The 13,071-nt window shown below is 39.1% G+C and overlaps 1 protein-coding gene across 15 annotated transcripts in view; it reads left to right on the forward strand.

Annotated features, from left to right (window-relative positions):
- LOC100629880 (zinc finger protein 14 homolog) overlaps window positions 1–12,840 on the forward strand; it is a 101,303-nt gene extending 88,463 nt beyond the window's left edge. For 5 of the 15 annotated variants that reach the window (XM_070224244.1, XM_070224245.1, XM_070224246.1 and 2 more), the window contains one exon: window positions 8,846–12,840. In XM_070224244.1, coding sequence (XP_070080345.1) covers window positions 8,846–10,212 — 1,367 coding nt within the window. In that variant the 3' untranslated portion in view covers window positions 10,213–12,840. Of the gene's footprint in view, window positions 1–941; window positions 1,041–7,436 lie in introns of all 15 variants that reach the window. The other 10 variants (XM_005596221.4, XM_023651337.2, XM_070224240.1 and 7 more) reach the window with 4 other exon arrangements.
- Window positions 12,841–13,071: the final 231 nt, after the last annotated feature.

Below are 13,071 nucleotides of genomic sequence, written 5' to 3' on the forward strand. Positions count from 1 at the left end.
TCTGTAATTTCCTTGTTTCCTTAGTATTCAAGGGGCTGGGTTTAAATTCTGGGTTGCTTACAACAGAAATCGAGAAGCTAGATTTCACATTGTATTTGAGCTCAGAATTGATGTAGGTGCTTACCACGCCTTTCTGATCCGCCTGCAAGGAGACTACTTAGACACAGGGGTTCCGAGTCTCTCTAAAAATTGAAGCAGCCTGGAGAACTTGTATAGTATGAGATAGAACCACAAAGTTTATTTAAAACGCAGGTAAACACCTTCTGTTTCCTGTCACAGACATATTCAGTTCCACCTGCTTTGTGGTTGAAAGTTAAAATATGAGACCGCTGCATTTAATATTGAATGAATATCTCAGAAAGGATCTGAGGATGTCTCAGGAAGCCTCTTATTCTCCTCTCAGCAAATTGATAACAATAAAAATTAATAGCTAATACACATATTATGTATATATATATGTGTATATATATATATATATACACATATAATTGTATATGTGCTTAGGTATTATTCTGAGCATTGTACATTATTAATTAATCCTCACGACAACTCTGTGAGAAACATACTATTATTATCCTCAGTTCAGATGGGAAGACTTAGGCACGAGTGGTTAATAATTTGCTGAGATAACGCAGCATCAGAGGCACGATTTGAACCCAGGCAATCTGGATCCAGGTTCTGTGTCTCAACCGCTACACAAAACTTCTTCTCACTGGAGCTTGTATGAATTTAAATTGTATTAAGTCCTGTTCTTAACCATCTGGTGTCCAATTCTTATGGTCCTGAGGTTACCCTAATATGAGTGTTCTTCAGCTCCCTCATGTTGCTTTGCTCTTAGGCTTTATAAAGTACCATTTTGATCCATGGTTAATTATAAATTTAACCAAATCTGAACCTAAGGACTTTTGAGCTTATAATTTCATATCACATTATCTTTTAAGCAGGACCTTCCATTTCTAAACCAGACACAGTTACCTTATTGGATGAAGGGAAGGAGCCCTGGATGGTTGTGAGGGAAGGGACAAGAAGACACTGCCCTGGTGAGTGAGGGCTGAGCAGGCATGGGGAAGTCATTACTACAGGTCATAGCAAGCCTGTTAGGGTAGAGATACAGCCTTGAGATGGCATTGGGATCTCTCTTCAAAAACCCGTGTCCTGTGGAGGAAAGACCTGAGACCTGGGAAGCAAATTAAAAGCTTTTAAGCCTGGACTAGCAAAAGAACTGTCGTAAATGCAGTCCGTTGTTGACCAAAATGTCATTATGGGACACATGACTGTAATGATAAACAACCCAATTAAAAATGGGTTAAAGGGGAGCTGGCCTGGTAGTGTAGTGGTTAAGTTTGCACATTCCGCTCCAGCAGCCTGGGGTTCACGGGTTTGGATCCTGGGCACAGACCTACACACTGCTCGTCAAGCCGTGCAGTGGTGCTGTCTCACATACAAAACAGAGGAAGATGGGCACAGATGTTAGCTCAGGGCAAATCTTACCTGCCCTCCCCTCAAAAAAAAGGGATAAAAGGTACATCCATACCATGAAATAATACTCAGCAGCAAAAGGGAATAAACTATTGATTTACGCAATGTCTTGAGAGAACCTCAAGGAAGTTATGCTGAGTAAGAAAAACCAATAACAAAAGGTTATGTACCGCATGACTCCAATTATGTAATATTAATGAAATAACAAAATTATGGTGATGGAAAATGGATTACTGGTTGCCAGGGGATAGGGGTGTAGGGGAGAGGGGATGGTTAGGGCTGTAAAGGAGTAGCACAAGGGAGTCTTGTGGTTGTGGTACGGTTGAGTGTCTTGATTGTGGTGGGGTCATGCCAGACTAGATGTGTGATATAGAATTGTATAAAAGTATATACATACACACAGGAGGGCATGGATAGCGGGTGAAGTCTAAATAAGCTAAATAACATTAATTTCTTGATTTGAATATTGTACTGTAGTTATGTAAGAGACTTTCCTTTTACATTTTACATTTCAACATCCTGTGAATCTATAATTATTTCAAAATGAAAAGTAAACAAAAGTGTCCCGTTGGGGTTGATGGGTGAAATATTTGAACAAAGGGCCAGGTATTCTTTTTCTTGATCAGTGACTACAATTTGTCTATATCCAAATCTGGATTAGCTTGAGCTGCGGTAGCAAAATACCATAGAGTGGGTGACTTAAACAACAGTAATTTGTTTTCTCACAGTTCTGAAGGCTGGAAATGGAGATTAGCATTTTGGGGCTCTGGTGGGGGCTCTCTTGCTGACTTGCAGATGGCCCCTTTCTCACACTGTCCTCACGTGGCAGAGGGGAAGGAGAGAGATCTTTCTCTCTTCCTCTTACAAGGCCACCAATCCTATCAGGTTAGGACTCCACCCTTATGACTTCATTTAACTTTACCTCCTAAAAGCACTGTCTCCAAATACGGTCACACTGGCACTTAGGGCTTCAATGTGCAATTTCGGACGGACACAGTTCAATCCATAGCATATAGGATCCAGGTTCTTTCCAGCTTCTATTTTGATTAGTTTATGTATTTCTTTCATTGCCTAAAAATAAATGCATTCATTTATTAACAGCTGGGCAGTCTAATCTCATGTAGGCTGACCTGGATTTAGGGGGCAGCTCCCCAAGCCTATCAATGGTAGCTATATATATTTGTTTATTTATTTATTTTAATGAGGAAGATTGGCCCTGAGCTAACATCTGTTGCCAATCTCCTGGTTTTTTTTTCTTCTCCCCAAAGCCCCAGTACATAGTTGTATATCCTAGGTGTAAGTTGGTTTAGTTCTTCTATGTGAGATGCTGCCACAGCATGGCTTGATGAGCGGTGTGTAGGTCCATGCCCAGGATCCGAACTGGTGAACCCTGGGCCACTGAAGTGGAAGCGTGTGAACTTAACCACTCGGCCACTCGCCCGGCCCCCAGTGGTAGCTATATTGAGTGCTCAGTCTGAACCGAGCACTGTGCTAGACCCCAGTGGAACAATTGTAAGCGAGAGTGAGGGGTCCCAGCAGTCATGTTGTTTACATTATAATAGGAGTAAGGACAGTAAGTAACCAAATAAATAAACAGTATAGGTAGTGACAGGTATTTTTAAGAAAAGTGAGGAGAGTAAGGGAATAGAAATTCGCGGGTGTAGACAGGTTGGTTTTAGGGTGGTCAGGGCTCTTTGAGGAGTGAAATTTGAGTGGAGACATGGGAAAAGAGCTCAAGCCGTAGGAATATCAAAAGCAGGAGCAGTCCTGATAGAACAGCAGATGCAGAGGCCTCGGATCGGGGGACGGGAGCTTCGTGTGTTTGAGGAACAGCAGGAAGATTCCTGAAGAACAGCCAGGGCGATTAGAATGAGGAGGAGGGTTATTCTCACTAGCGCTGTGAGACCGCCAACATCTCTCCTTGGATCTTAGCCTTTTAGAAGCTGCTTTCTGTTTAATTTCTCGCCTGGGGTAGATGCACAACTCAAGAGTCAGCACATGCCTCAGGGGAAGTTCCCTGCAGTGTCGGCTTAATTCAGCCTGTTTGCTTTCGCCCAGGACCTTGGCTGTCTAGTCCTGGCTTATGTGGTTGTTCATTAGTGTCATAAAACAATTTTTACTTTAACCTTTTTAGTTATTTTTAGTAGGTTAGCCTGATAGCAGCTTCTGCATGATAGCCAGAAACAGAAGTCGCCTTTCCCATCTTCTGTTAGAGTATTTCTATATTTTAGATCAAATAACATGTGAATTATGTTCTGTAACTGTGATCCTTACATGATTAACGGTGTATTAATACTAGTCATAGAGTTAAAAAGATTCAGTGCTCCTCCTCGTCCTTATGATTTAGTTTTGTTTTTCTTTCTTTTGAGCTCTGTCTTGCTCTTCTATAGTTTATTTTTTGTTGCATTCCTCAAGAAAGGTTCATGGGTCCTAATGAAATCTACATGCTTGATAATTTACTTTATTCAAGTACACATGCATACACACATTTAAGTTTTAGCATAAGAACAGAATATTGTTATCAACAGTATGTTTATGAAAATTTTTAGTATTTTTATTCAGTTGTCATCACCATCATACTATTTTAATTATTGAAGCTTTTTAGTGTGCTTTTAATAACTCTTGGGGTACTACCTTTCATTACTCTTCTTTTCCAGTTTTTAAAAATTATTCTTGGTTATTTTTCTATGTGGATTTTTGAATCGACATGTCTAATTCTAGGGGAAATAAATCCTTTGGTATTTTCTATTTGGAATGCATTGTTTTTGTCCCACCACTCTGTTTGCATAATAGGCTTCTGTTGGTCCTTACAGCAAATTGCATTTCCGAAGGGCGTTAAAGAAAGAAATCAATCCTTAGCCTGCATATTATTCTGGTAACAGACTAATTTTCTGATTCTAGAGAAATAAATTATGTTCTTTCTCCTCTTGTTGAGTAGAGTTCCAGTGAGATACAGAATCACAGAGCATCAATTAAAAATACAGGCCAACCCCAGGGGCCGAGTGGTTACGTTCGCGCGCTCTGCTCTGGCGACCCGGGGTTTCGCTGGTTGGGGTCCTGGGCGCAGACTTGGCACCACTCTTCAGGCCATGCTGGGGCAGCGTCCCACATGCCACAACTAGAAGGACCCACAACTAAAAGTACACAACTATGTACCAGGGGACTTTGGGGAGAAAAAGGAAAAATAAAATCTTAAAAAAAAAAAAAAATACAGGCCAGCTTATGGCCACCACTCTTATGCTTTTGGGATCTCTCAGGGAGGAGCTGCTCAGTGGTGTTTCCTCTGGAAGCTGCTTCAGCCAGAGCCGGAAGCGCTTCCTCTCGGAGGGCTCAGCGGGTTACGGCACCTGTGCCGCCGGATCCTGGTCTCTTTGGCTGTCCTGCTGAGATGTCCTCCAGCCCTTCTGTGTTATGGGGACGGCTGGTGTTACCCTCGTAAATAAGGGCTGGGCAGTCTAATCTCGTGTAGGCTGACCTGGGTTTAGGGGATCAGCTACCCGAGCTTATCAATGGTAGTTATATATTAGTGATAGAAAACCCCAAACAAAAATAGCTCCCCACTCCTTTTAAAACGTATGCTTAAAAGCCACTTACAGGGGCCGGCCCTGTGGCCGACTGGTTAAGTTCTCAGGCTCTGCTTCAGCGGCCCAGGGTTTCGCTGGTTCAGATCCTGGGCAACCGCTCATCAGACCACGCTGAGGCGTCATCCCACATGCCACAACTAGGAGGACCCACAACTAAAAATATACGACTATGTACCGGGTGGCTTTGGGGAGAAAAAGGAAAAATAAAATCTTAACAAACAAACAAAAAAGCCAGTTACACAGATTCATGTAAAATAGTGTTGATCCTTAATTCAAAATACTGTCATGATTGAATTATTATTACATTGCATCAGGCTGCTTAAATCTCTGACCTACAGGTTTTTTCTATTCTAGGTGATAATCTTTTGACTAAAGAAAACCATTACAAATTAATTTTTGGAGGAGAGTATGGGCAAACAGAAACACTACTTTGAGTTCATTATTAAATACTTCAGAACAAGAAAAAAGAAATAGAATATGAATGCCTTAGGGGAAAAGACACTTTACATTCTTTTTTTTTTTTTAATAGACTTCATTTTTAGAGCACTTTTAGGTTCACAGCAAAATTGAGTGGAAGGTATGGAAATTTTCCATATGCTCCCTGAGGATTGCATTCTTTTTATAAATTAGTGGGTAGTGGTGTCTTTTTTTGTGTGTAGATTTTTTAAATACTTTTTAAAATCTGGTTTGTTGGTGAAAATATAGTTTACATGCATCAAAATTCACTCTTTAGTGTCCAGTTTTAGGAATTTTAATAAAGAACTGTGAAGGGTCTGCAATTTTCCCCTACTTGCAGTTAGCCTGCCACAGTGTCATGGATGCTGGCAGAAGACACAGAGTCCTAAGCCAAAGAAAGGGTTTTATTGCTCACGGCACAGCAAGCAGCATGAGCATCAGCATGTTGGCATCGTGCCTCTTTGCCTACACATCCCGTGGGGGTGGTGCGGATGGGTCTCCATAGACCCCTGATTGCACGTGAGCTGCATTATTGGAGAGGAACCCTGAGCTTAGAGAACCACATGGTTCAGAATGGGCAATAAGCATGTATGACTTTAGCTCTGGGGGAGATAATACCTCTATTATACTGAGCAGTTAGCAAGCCTGCCTATTTATCCAGAGAGAGACACTATCTCTGCCTTCCAGGGTGGTTTGTTCTGCAAACATTCTTGAAAAGACAGCCCGGAACAAAGGTAGTCAGTGCTTCTGCTCGCAAGATGGGCAAAAATGGTGAATTGCTCTGAGTACCTAGTTGCTATTTTTGTTTTGTTTGAATACTTTCCTTTTTTTTCTTATTATCTTAGCTAGTGGTTAATATATTTCACTATTTTTTTTAAACAACCTGGGTTTTTTGTATATTAATTCTTTTTCTGTTACCTAATTAATGAAGTTCTGCTTTTATTTTAATGTATTCCCTCCTAGGTTCCTCAGTATATTTTGTTGTTCTTTTTCTAAGTGTTGAATGGGATACTCATATATTTTTTCCTTTATTTTTATTGCTGTAAGAATTTAAATGTCAATTAATTTTCTTCTAAGATCTGTAGCTAGATTTCATAGATTCGTGAAATGTGTTATTTTCAATATTCTAGAAATTCTGCAATTTAGTAGAGAGCTTTTAAAATTGGAAGTGAAAATCTCTTGGTTTTATGATTTTATTATTTCTCATTTTGTTTCATAGTGATCAGACTGTTGTTTGAGTCATTTCGACAGTTTTATACGTTTATATTGTAGTCACAGAAAAAACTTTCCTCTCTCTCCTATGCCATCGTTCCCCATCTCTTTGCTTACTTCAGTCTGCATAGAGATTTTCTTCACGCAAGTCCCCCATCTGGATCACCGTCTTTGAGCCCACATCCAACATAACTTTTATTTTTACTCTCTTGCACTCAGGTGATACCCATCCCAATTCCACATTTGGGAGTCGTTCTGCTATACTCACTATCCACCCATGCCTTTTTGCTCAGGATTTCATAAGCCTGTCAATGTTAGCATGATTGAAAAATCTTTGAGATTGTTTTCTGGGAAGTCCAAAAGTTGTTTTGGCCATGTAGGGTGGGAGAGGAGCACCCAGGGAAGATATGAAGGCACAAATGTTGCAGTAAATGTAGCATTGATAAATAATGGAATAAACTCTAGTGCCGATAGGTAAGTCATGGCTTGTAGGGCAGTATAAAAGATTAGAGACAGATGTACATATTTATTAGTGGTTACGTAATTATAGGAATTAATTGTGAGTAACATCTATTGTGGATTTGGGGTTGGTTATTTAATGGTAAATGAATAGAGGTTGTTTCTGCCACTGGGGAAACTTAGGGTAAGACGCTAACAGAATAAGAAATGAGAAAGATAATAAATACGTTATCCCCACATTGGCAGTAGTGTTCTAAAGAAGAGCACCAGGTTGCTGAGAGAGACCATAAAGTGCATAGATTTAAATCGGGTCAGCTGGAGTAGCCTTTCTGAAGAAGTGATGTTTGATTCGAGACCTGAGGATGAAAAGAAGCCAACCATGCCGAGTCAGAGGATTTCTCAAAGAAGGAGCCGCCTGTGACAGTCCTGTTTGATGGGAACAGTTGTAGTGCATTTTGTGAGCTGAAAAAAGGCCTTTGTGGCATGAAGAGAGTGAGTAAATGGGAGAGGAGTTGATAAGCAGAAGCCTTATTGTCCTTGCTCAGGTAACGGTATTTTATTCTAATTGCAAAGAGAGATCATTGAAAACATTGGAGTAGAGAGACTCAAACATTGGTCAGCATCAGAATCATTTGTTGAAGAGCGTAAATAAGAACAAAACAAAAACACGCCCGGGACCTAGTCCCGTAGGTTTGGATTCAGTCAGTTACAAATCCCCCTGTATGGTTTTAACAAATCTTCAGGTGACTCTCACCCACACCTGAATCGGCCTCCAGTGGTGTCGCTCATTTCCCTAATCACCAGCCTCACCTCCATTCCTGGTCTCTCCTTAGATTCTCTGTGTTTCCTTTGCCTTTCTTTGAAACGTATGAAAATACAGTCTGTTCTATAATACAATTAATAATCCATAATACACATTTGCTAAAGAGTGATATGAAACAGGGAATGATATCAGTCAATGTGGAAACTAGTTGGTTCACAGGTAATTTTCCTAGTTGAATGGAGACAAAATAGTAGAAGTAGATTTATGACATTCAGCAGGAAAGGCAAAAGTCTTCAATTTGATGCTTTATTCTTAGGAGCCCTTTCACCTCTATATTAAGAAAATTAATAATAAATGCCTGCACACAGTGTTCCTTCCCCAGAGACATATACCATCAGCCTTGCATAGCTCCAGCTAAAGACCAGTTACACTTCGCCCTGTTCTCACTTTAATGGTAGCCTCAGTGGCTCGAGACTTTATTTTCATGTGCAATTTCTCAGCACCTGAAATCCAGCATTTCCACTTTATTTTGTGTATTTTAATATTCATGAAGTGGCCTTCAGCCATGCTGACTGCGTTTTGGGTTATCTCTTTCAATATCAATTATTATATTTGTTAGTGTTCTGCTAATAAAGTTGCATAGATTTGAGTGGTCGTCTCTAGCCCTATTTTCCTCATAAACTCTTAATTTTTGGTGTGTAATTTTGAAGAAGATAAGGGTTTTTTAGGTACTCATATGTGGTATTGTGGCAGAAATGCCTATGTTCTAGAGATGTCTAATCCATCCACTTGTAACAGGCGTTATTATAGGTGCCTTTAATTTTTCTATAGAAGTTTTCTTCTGAAACAGGAAAACAGCCTGTGTTTGCTTTCTTGTTTTTTTTTTTTTCAGATTTGGAGTCCAGATACAGGACCAATACATTATCTCCAGAAAAGGACATTTATGAAATATATTCATTCCAATGGGAGATAATGGAAAGAATTAAAAGCTATAGCCTTCAGGACTCCATTTTCAGAAATGATTGGGAATGCAAAAGCAAGATTGAGGGGCAAAAGGAACCACAAGAGGGATATTTTGGGCAAGTGAAAATTACTTCTGAAAAAATGACCACTTACAAAAAGCATAATTTCCTTGCTGAATATCAGAGAGTTCATAATGGAGAAAAGTTATATGAATGTAAGGAATGTAGGAAGACCTTTATTCGTCGCTCAACACTTAGTCAACACCTGAGAATTCATACTGGTGAGAAACCTTATAAATGTAAGGAATGTGGGCAGGCCTTTAGACAGCGTGCACACCTTATTCGACATCACAAACTTCATACTGGTGAGAAACCCTATGAATGTAAGGAATGTGGGAAGGCCTTTACGGTGCTCCAAGAACTTACTCAACATCAGAGACTTCATACAGGTGAAAAGCCCTATGAATGTAAGGAATGTGGGAAGGCCTTTAGAGTACATCAGCAACTTGCTCGACATCAGAGAATTCACACTGGTGAGAAACCCTATGAATGTAAGGCATGTGGGAAGACCTTTAGGCAGTGTACACACCTTACTCGACATCAGAGACTTCACACTGCTGAGAAGCTCTATGAATGTAAGGAATGTGGGAAAGCCTTCGTATGTGGTCCAGACCTTAGAGTACATCAGAAAATTCATTTTGGTGAGAAACCCTATGAATGTAAGGAGTGTGGAAAGGCTTTTAGAATATGCCAACAACTTACTGTCCATCAGAGTATTCACACTGGTGAGAAACCTTATGAATGTAAGGAATGTGGGAAGACTTTTAGATTAAGGCAACAACTTGTTCGCCATCAGAGAATCCATACTCGTGAGAAACCCTATGAATGTATGGAATGTTGGAAGACCTTTAGTAGTTACTCACAACTTATTTCACATCAGAGCATTCATATTGGTGAGAGGCCTTATGAATGTGAAGAATGTGGGAAGGCCTTTAGACTGCTCTCGCAACTTACTCAACATCAGAGTATTCACACTGGTGAGAAACCTTATGAATGTAAGGAATGTAGAAAACCTTTTAGACTGCTCTCACAACTTACTCAGCATCAGAGTATTCATACTGGTGAGAAACCTTATGAATGTAAGGAATGTGGTAAGGCTTTTAGACTTTATTCATTTCTTACTCAACACCAGAGAATTCATACTGGTGAGAAACCTTACAAATGTAAGGAATGTAAGAAGGCCTTTAGACAACATTCACACCTGACTCAACATCAGAAAATTCATAATGGAATTTGATAGAAGTAAGCCTTCAAATGTACATTATGTTACAGAACATCAGAAAATTCATTTTTGAGAAAATTTGTTTCATGCTCACAACTAAGCCTAAGTTAAATATATAATTTACCTAAAAAAATATGTTGCTTTAAAAGCCTTCCATCACATTCAAACATTGTTTGTCTTCAGCAAATTCATGTGAGAGAATAATACAATGAATGTAGGAAAATCTTTAGCCTTATCTATCATTATCTCCATTTCACCTCTTTATTAACAGTATGTTGTTAGACAAGGTACTTAAACTTTTGTGCCTCATTTTGCTCACTTGTAAAATGGTGATAATAGTACCTATGTATGGTAATTATTTATTGCTATGTAATAAATTACCACAAACTTAGTAGCTTAAAGTTATACACATTTATTATCTGACACTTTCTGTGGGTCAGGAGTCTGGGTGTAACTTAGTTGAGTCCTCTGCTTCTGGGTCTCTCAAAAGGCTAAAATCAAGGTTTCAGTCAGGGCTATGTCTCATCTGAAGGCTTGACTGGGAGAGGGGTCCACTTCCAACCTTAAGTGGATGTTGGCTGAATTCATTTCCTTGAGGGCTGTTGCACTGGAATCCTGTTTCTAGCTGGCTGTTGGCTGAAGGCTGATCTCATTCCTTGCCACGTGGGTCTCTTCAACGTGGCTGCTTACTTTATTAAAGCTTGCAAGCCAAGAAAGCAATAGATCTGCTAGCATCATAGAAGTTACCTTCTTGTGTAATCTAACCACTGGAGTAACATTTCATCGCCTATGCTGTCTTCTGCTGGTTAAAAGCAAGTTAAACTGCCCTACACCGAAGGGAAGAGGATTGCACAAGAGTATGAACACCAGGAGGCAGGGACCGTTAGGGGCCAGTTCAGAGTCAGCCTGCCACATTGTGTAATAGGATTGTTGTAAGGAATAAGTAGTTAATACTTGGAAAAATAGCAGCCACATAGCATGTTTTCTGTAAATATTATCTATAATTGTTATTGTCATTAGTATTAGTGAATTCATATGAAAGGAGTACCCTATAGAAGTAATAAATGTAGAAATGCCTCCTGTCACTGCTCAGCACTTATTAAACTTAAGATAATTTATTCTGGATAAAATCTAGAGGTTATATTGAATGTGAGAAGTTCTTCATCACTTAAGTTGCATTAGAAATTTCATGTGGAATAGAAACATTATGAATTTCATGAATGTGAGGTTGTAAAGAGTACGACTTTTGAAGTAATCAAAGAGAAATAGGATATTATTTTCCCATAATAAATTCCGAAATATAAATGTTTTATAATCCCTATTTTCTGACCACTGTTCAAGATTAATTAGAAGCTATCAAAGAGATGGTGAAAAGGAAACTAACCACTTGGAAATTTAATATTGTGTGTGTACATGTTCATGTGTGTGTATGTGTAAAGTGCTTGTATAAAAGAAAGGAAACGTCATTCCATTTCAGTCAGTATACTTTTTGATGCTCAAATTGCCCCATCTTCAACCAGTGGGAGTTGGGTCTTCGGGTGTGACCCTAGTGGTAGTCTGATAGTTTACTTGGTTATGGCTGCCCGATTTGGTCAGCTATGGAAGATGTTTGGGCCAACTCATCATTCTGAAATCTATAAATAAGGGGGAAAATAAGCATTTATTTTGCTTTTCCCGTGTGAACCAAATTTCAGGACCACCAAAAGCTTATCAAATTAAAGTGTGTAGTTTTTTTTTTAATTTAAGAAATCAAACCAGTAAATACAAAAAGATTGATATGATTAGAAAAATCATCACTTTCTAGTTCCCTCATGGAATAATGGATCCAGAAAATGATCTTCAGTGGATATTAAAACTATTAGGTGAAAGATTTTATAGTGACAACTTTATAGTGGATTTATCAAGCTGACCACCTCTGAACCCTTTGGTCAATTTTAACCTCTATAAAAGTGGGACTGTCCCACAATATGCACCTCCAGCTATAATGCAATGGGAAGTACACGCCACTGCCTGTGAAGCCTTATTGCCAAAATGATGAACTGAAGGACTCAAACCTTTAAATCAAATTCTTTAAAACCAAGAATTTGGGGAATAGATGAATGAAGTTAATTGCACCACAGCCGAGCAGATCCAGAATATGTAAAATTCTGCAAAACAAACGGCCTGATTTCTTCAGCTAATGAACGGCGTGAAAAAGAAAAGGGCAACTGTTAACAGATTAAAGGAGACTTAAGAGACGTATCAACTAAATTCAACGTGTAGGCGTTACTCGGACCTAGTTCGAACAAAATGTTAAAAAGACATTTTGGAGACAGTGGGGGAAACGTGGACGTGCACTCAGTGTTAGGTGACATTTAGAAATATTAATTTTGTTAGGGATGATAATATCGATGTGGTTATTAAAAAATAAAGGATCGTATGTGTTAGAGACACTTACATATTTATGAAATGATAAGCTATCCAGATTAGCATTACCATACTCCGGCAAAGGAAAAGGAATTGGCAAACAGAGCCAGAAAGTAGATTGGCAAAATGTTGATAATTACTAAAGTGGAATGCTTTGTTTGTGGGGGTTCATTGTTCTAATATTTGTACTTTTTTATGTATTTGAAAGTTTCAATAATAAAGTATTTAAAATCAAAATGAAATGATTGTTAATGAGATGCCTGCATATCTAAAATTGTCAGATGTCACCAAAGTTCTGTTCAGTGAGAAATTAGTGCCCTTTACTGCATTAATCCAGTAAGGAAACTTTGGGGGCCATCTTCATCTTCCTCTTCACTTAGTCGCAGCAGTCAGCACTGGACCTTTCACACAGATAAATGTGTGAAAGGAATGAATAAGCATTTATGTCAAGAAACTAGAAACAGCAAA

The sequence above is a fragment of the Equus caballus genome, chromosome 10 (assembly GCF_041296265.1).
Source record: "Equus caballus isolate H_3958 breed thoroughbred chromosome 10, TB-T2T, whole genome shotgun sequence".
NCBI classification, from domain to species: domain Eukaryota; kingdom Metazoa; phylum Chordata; class Mammalia; order Perissodactyla; family Equidae; genus Equus; species Equus caballus.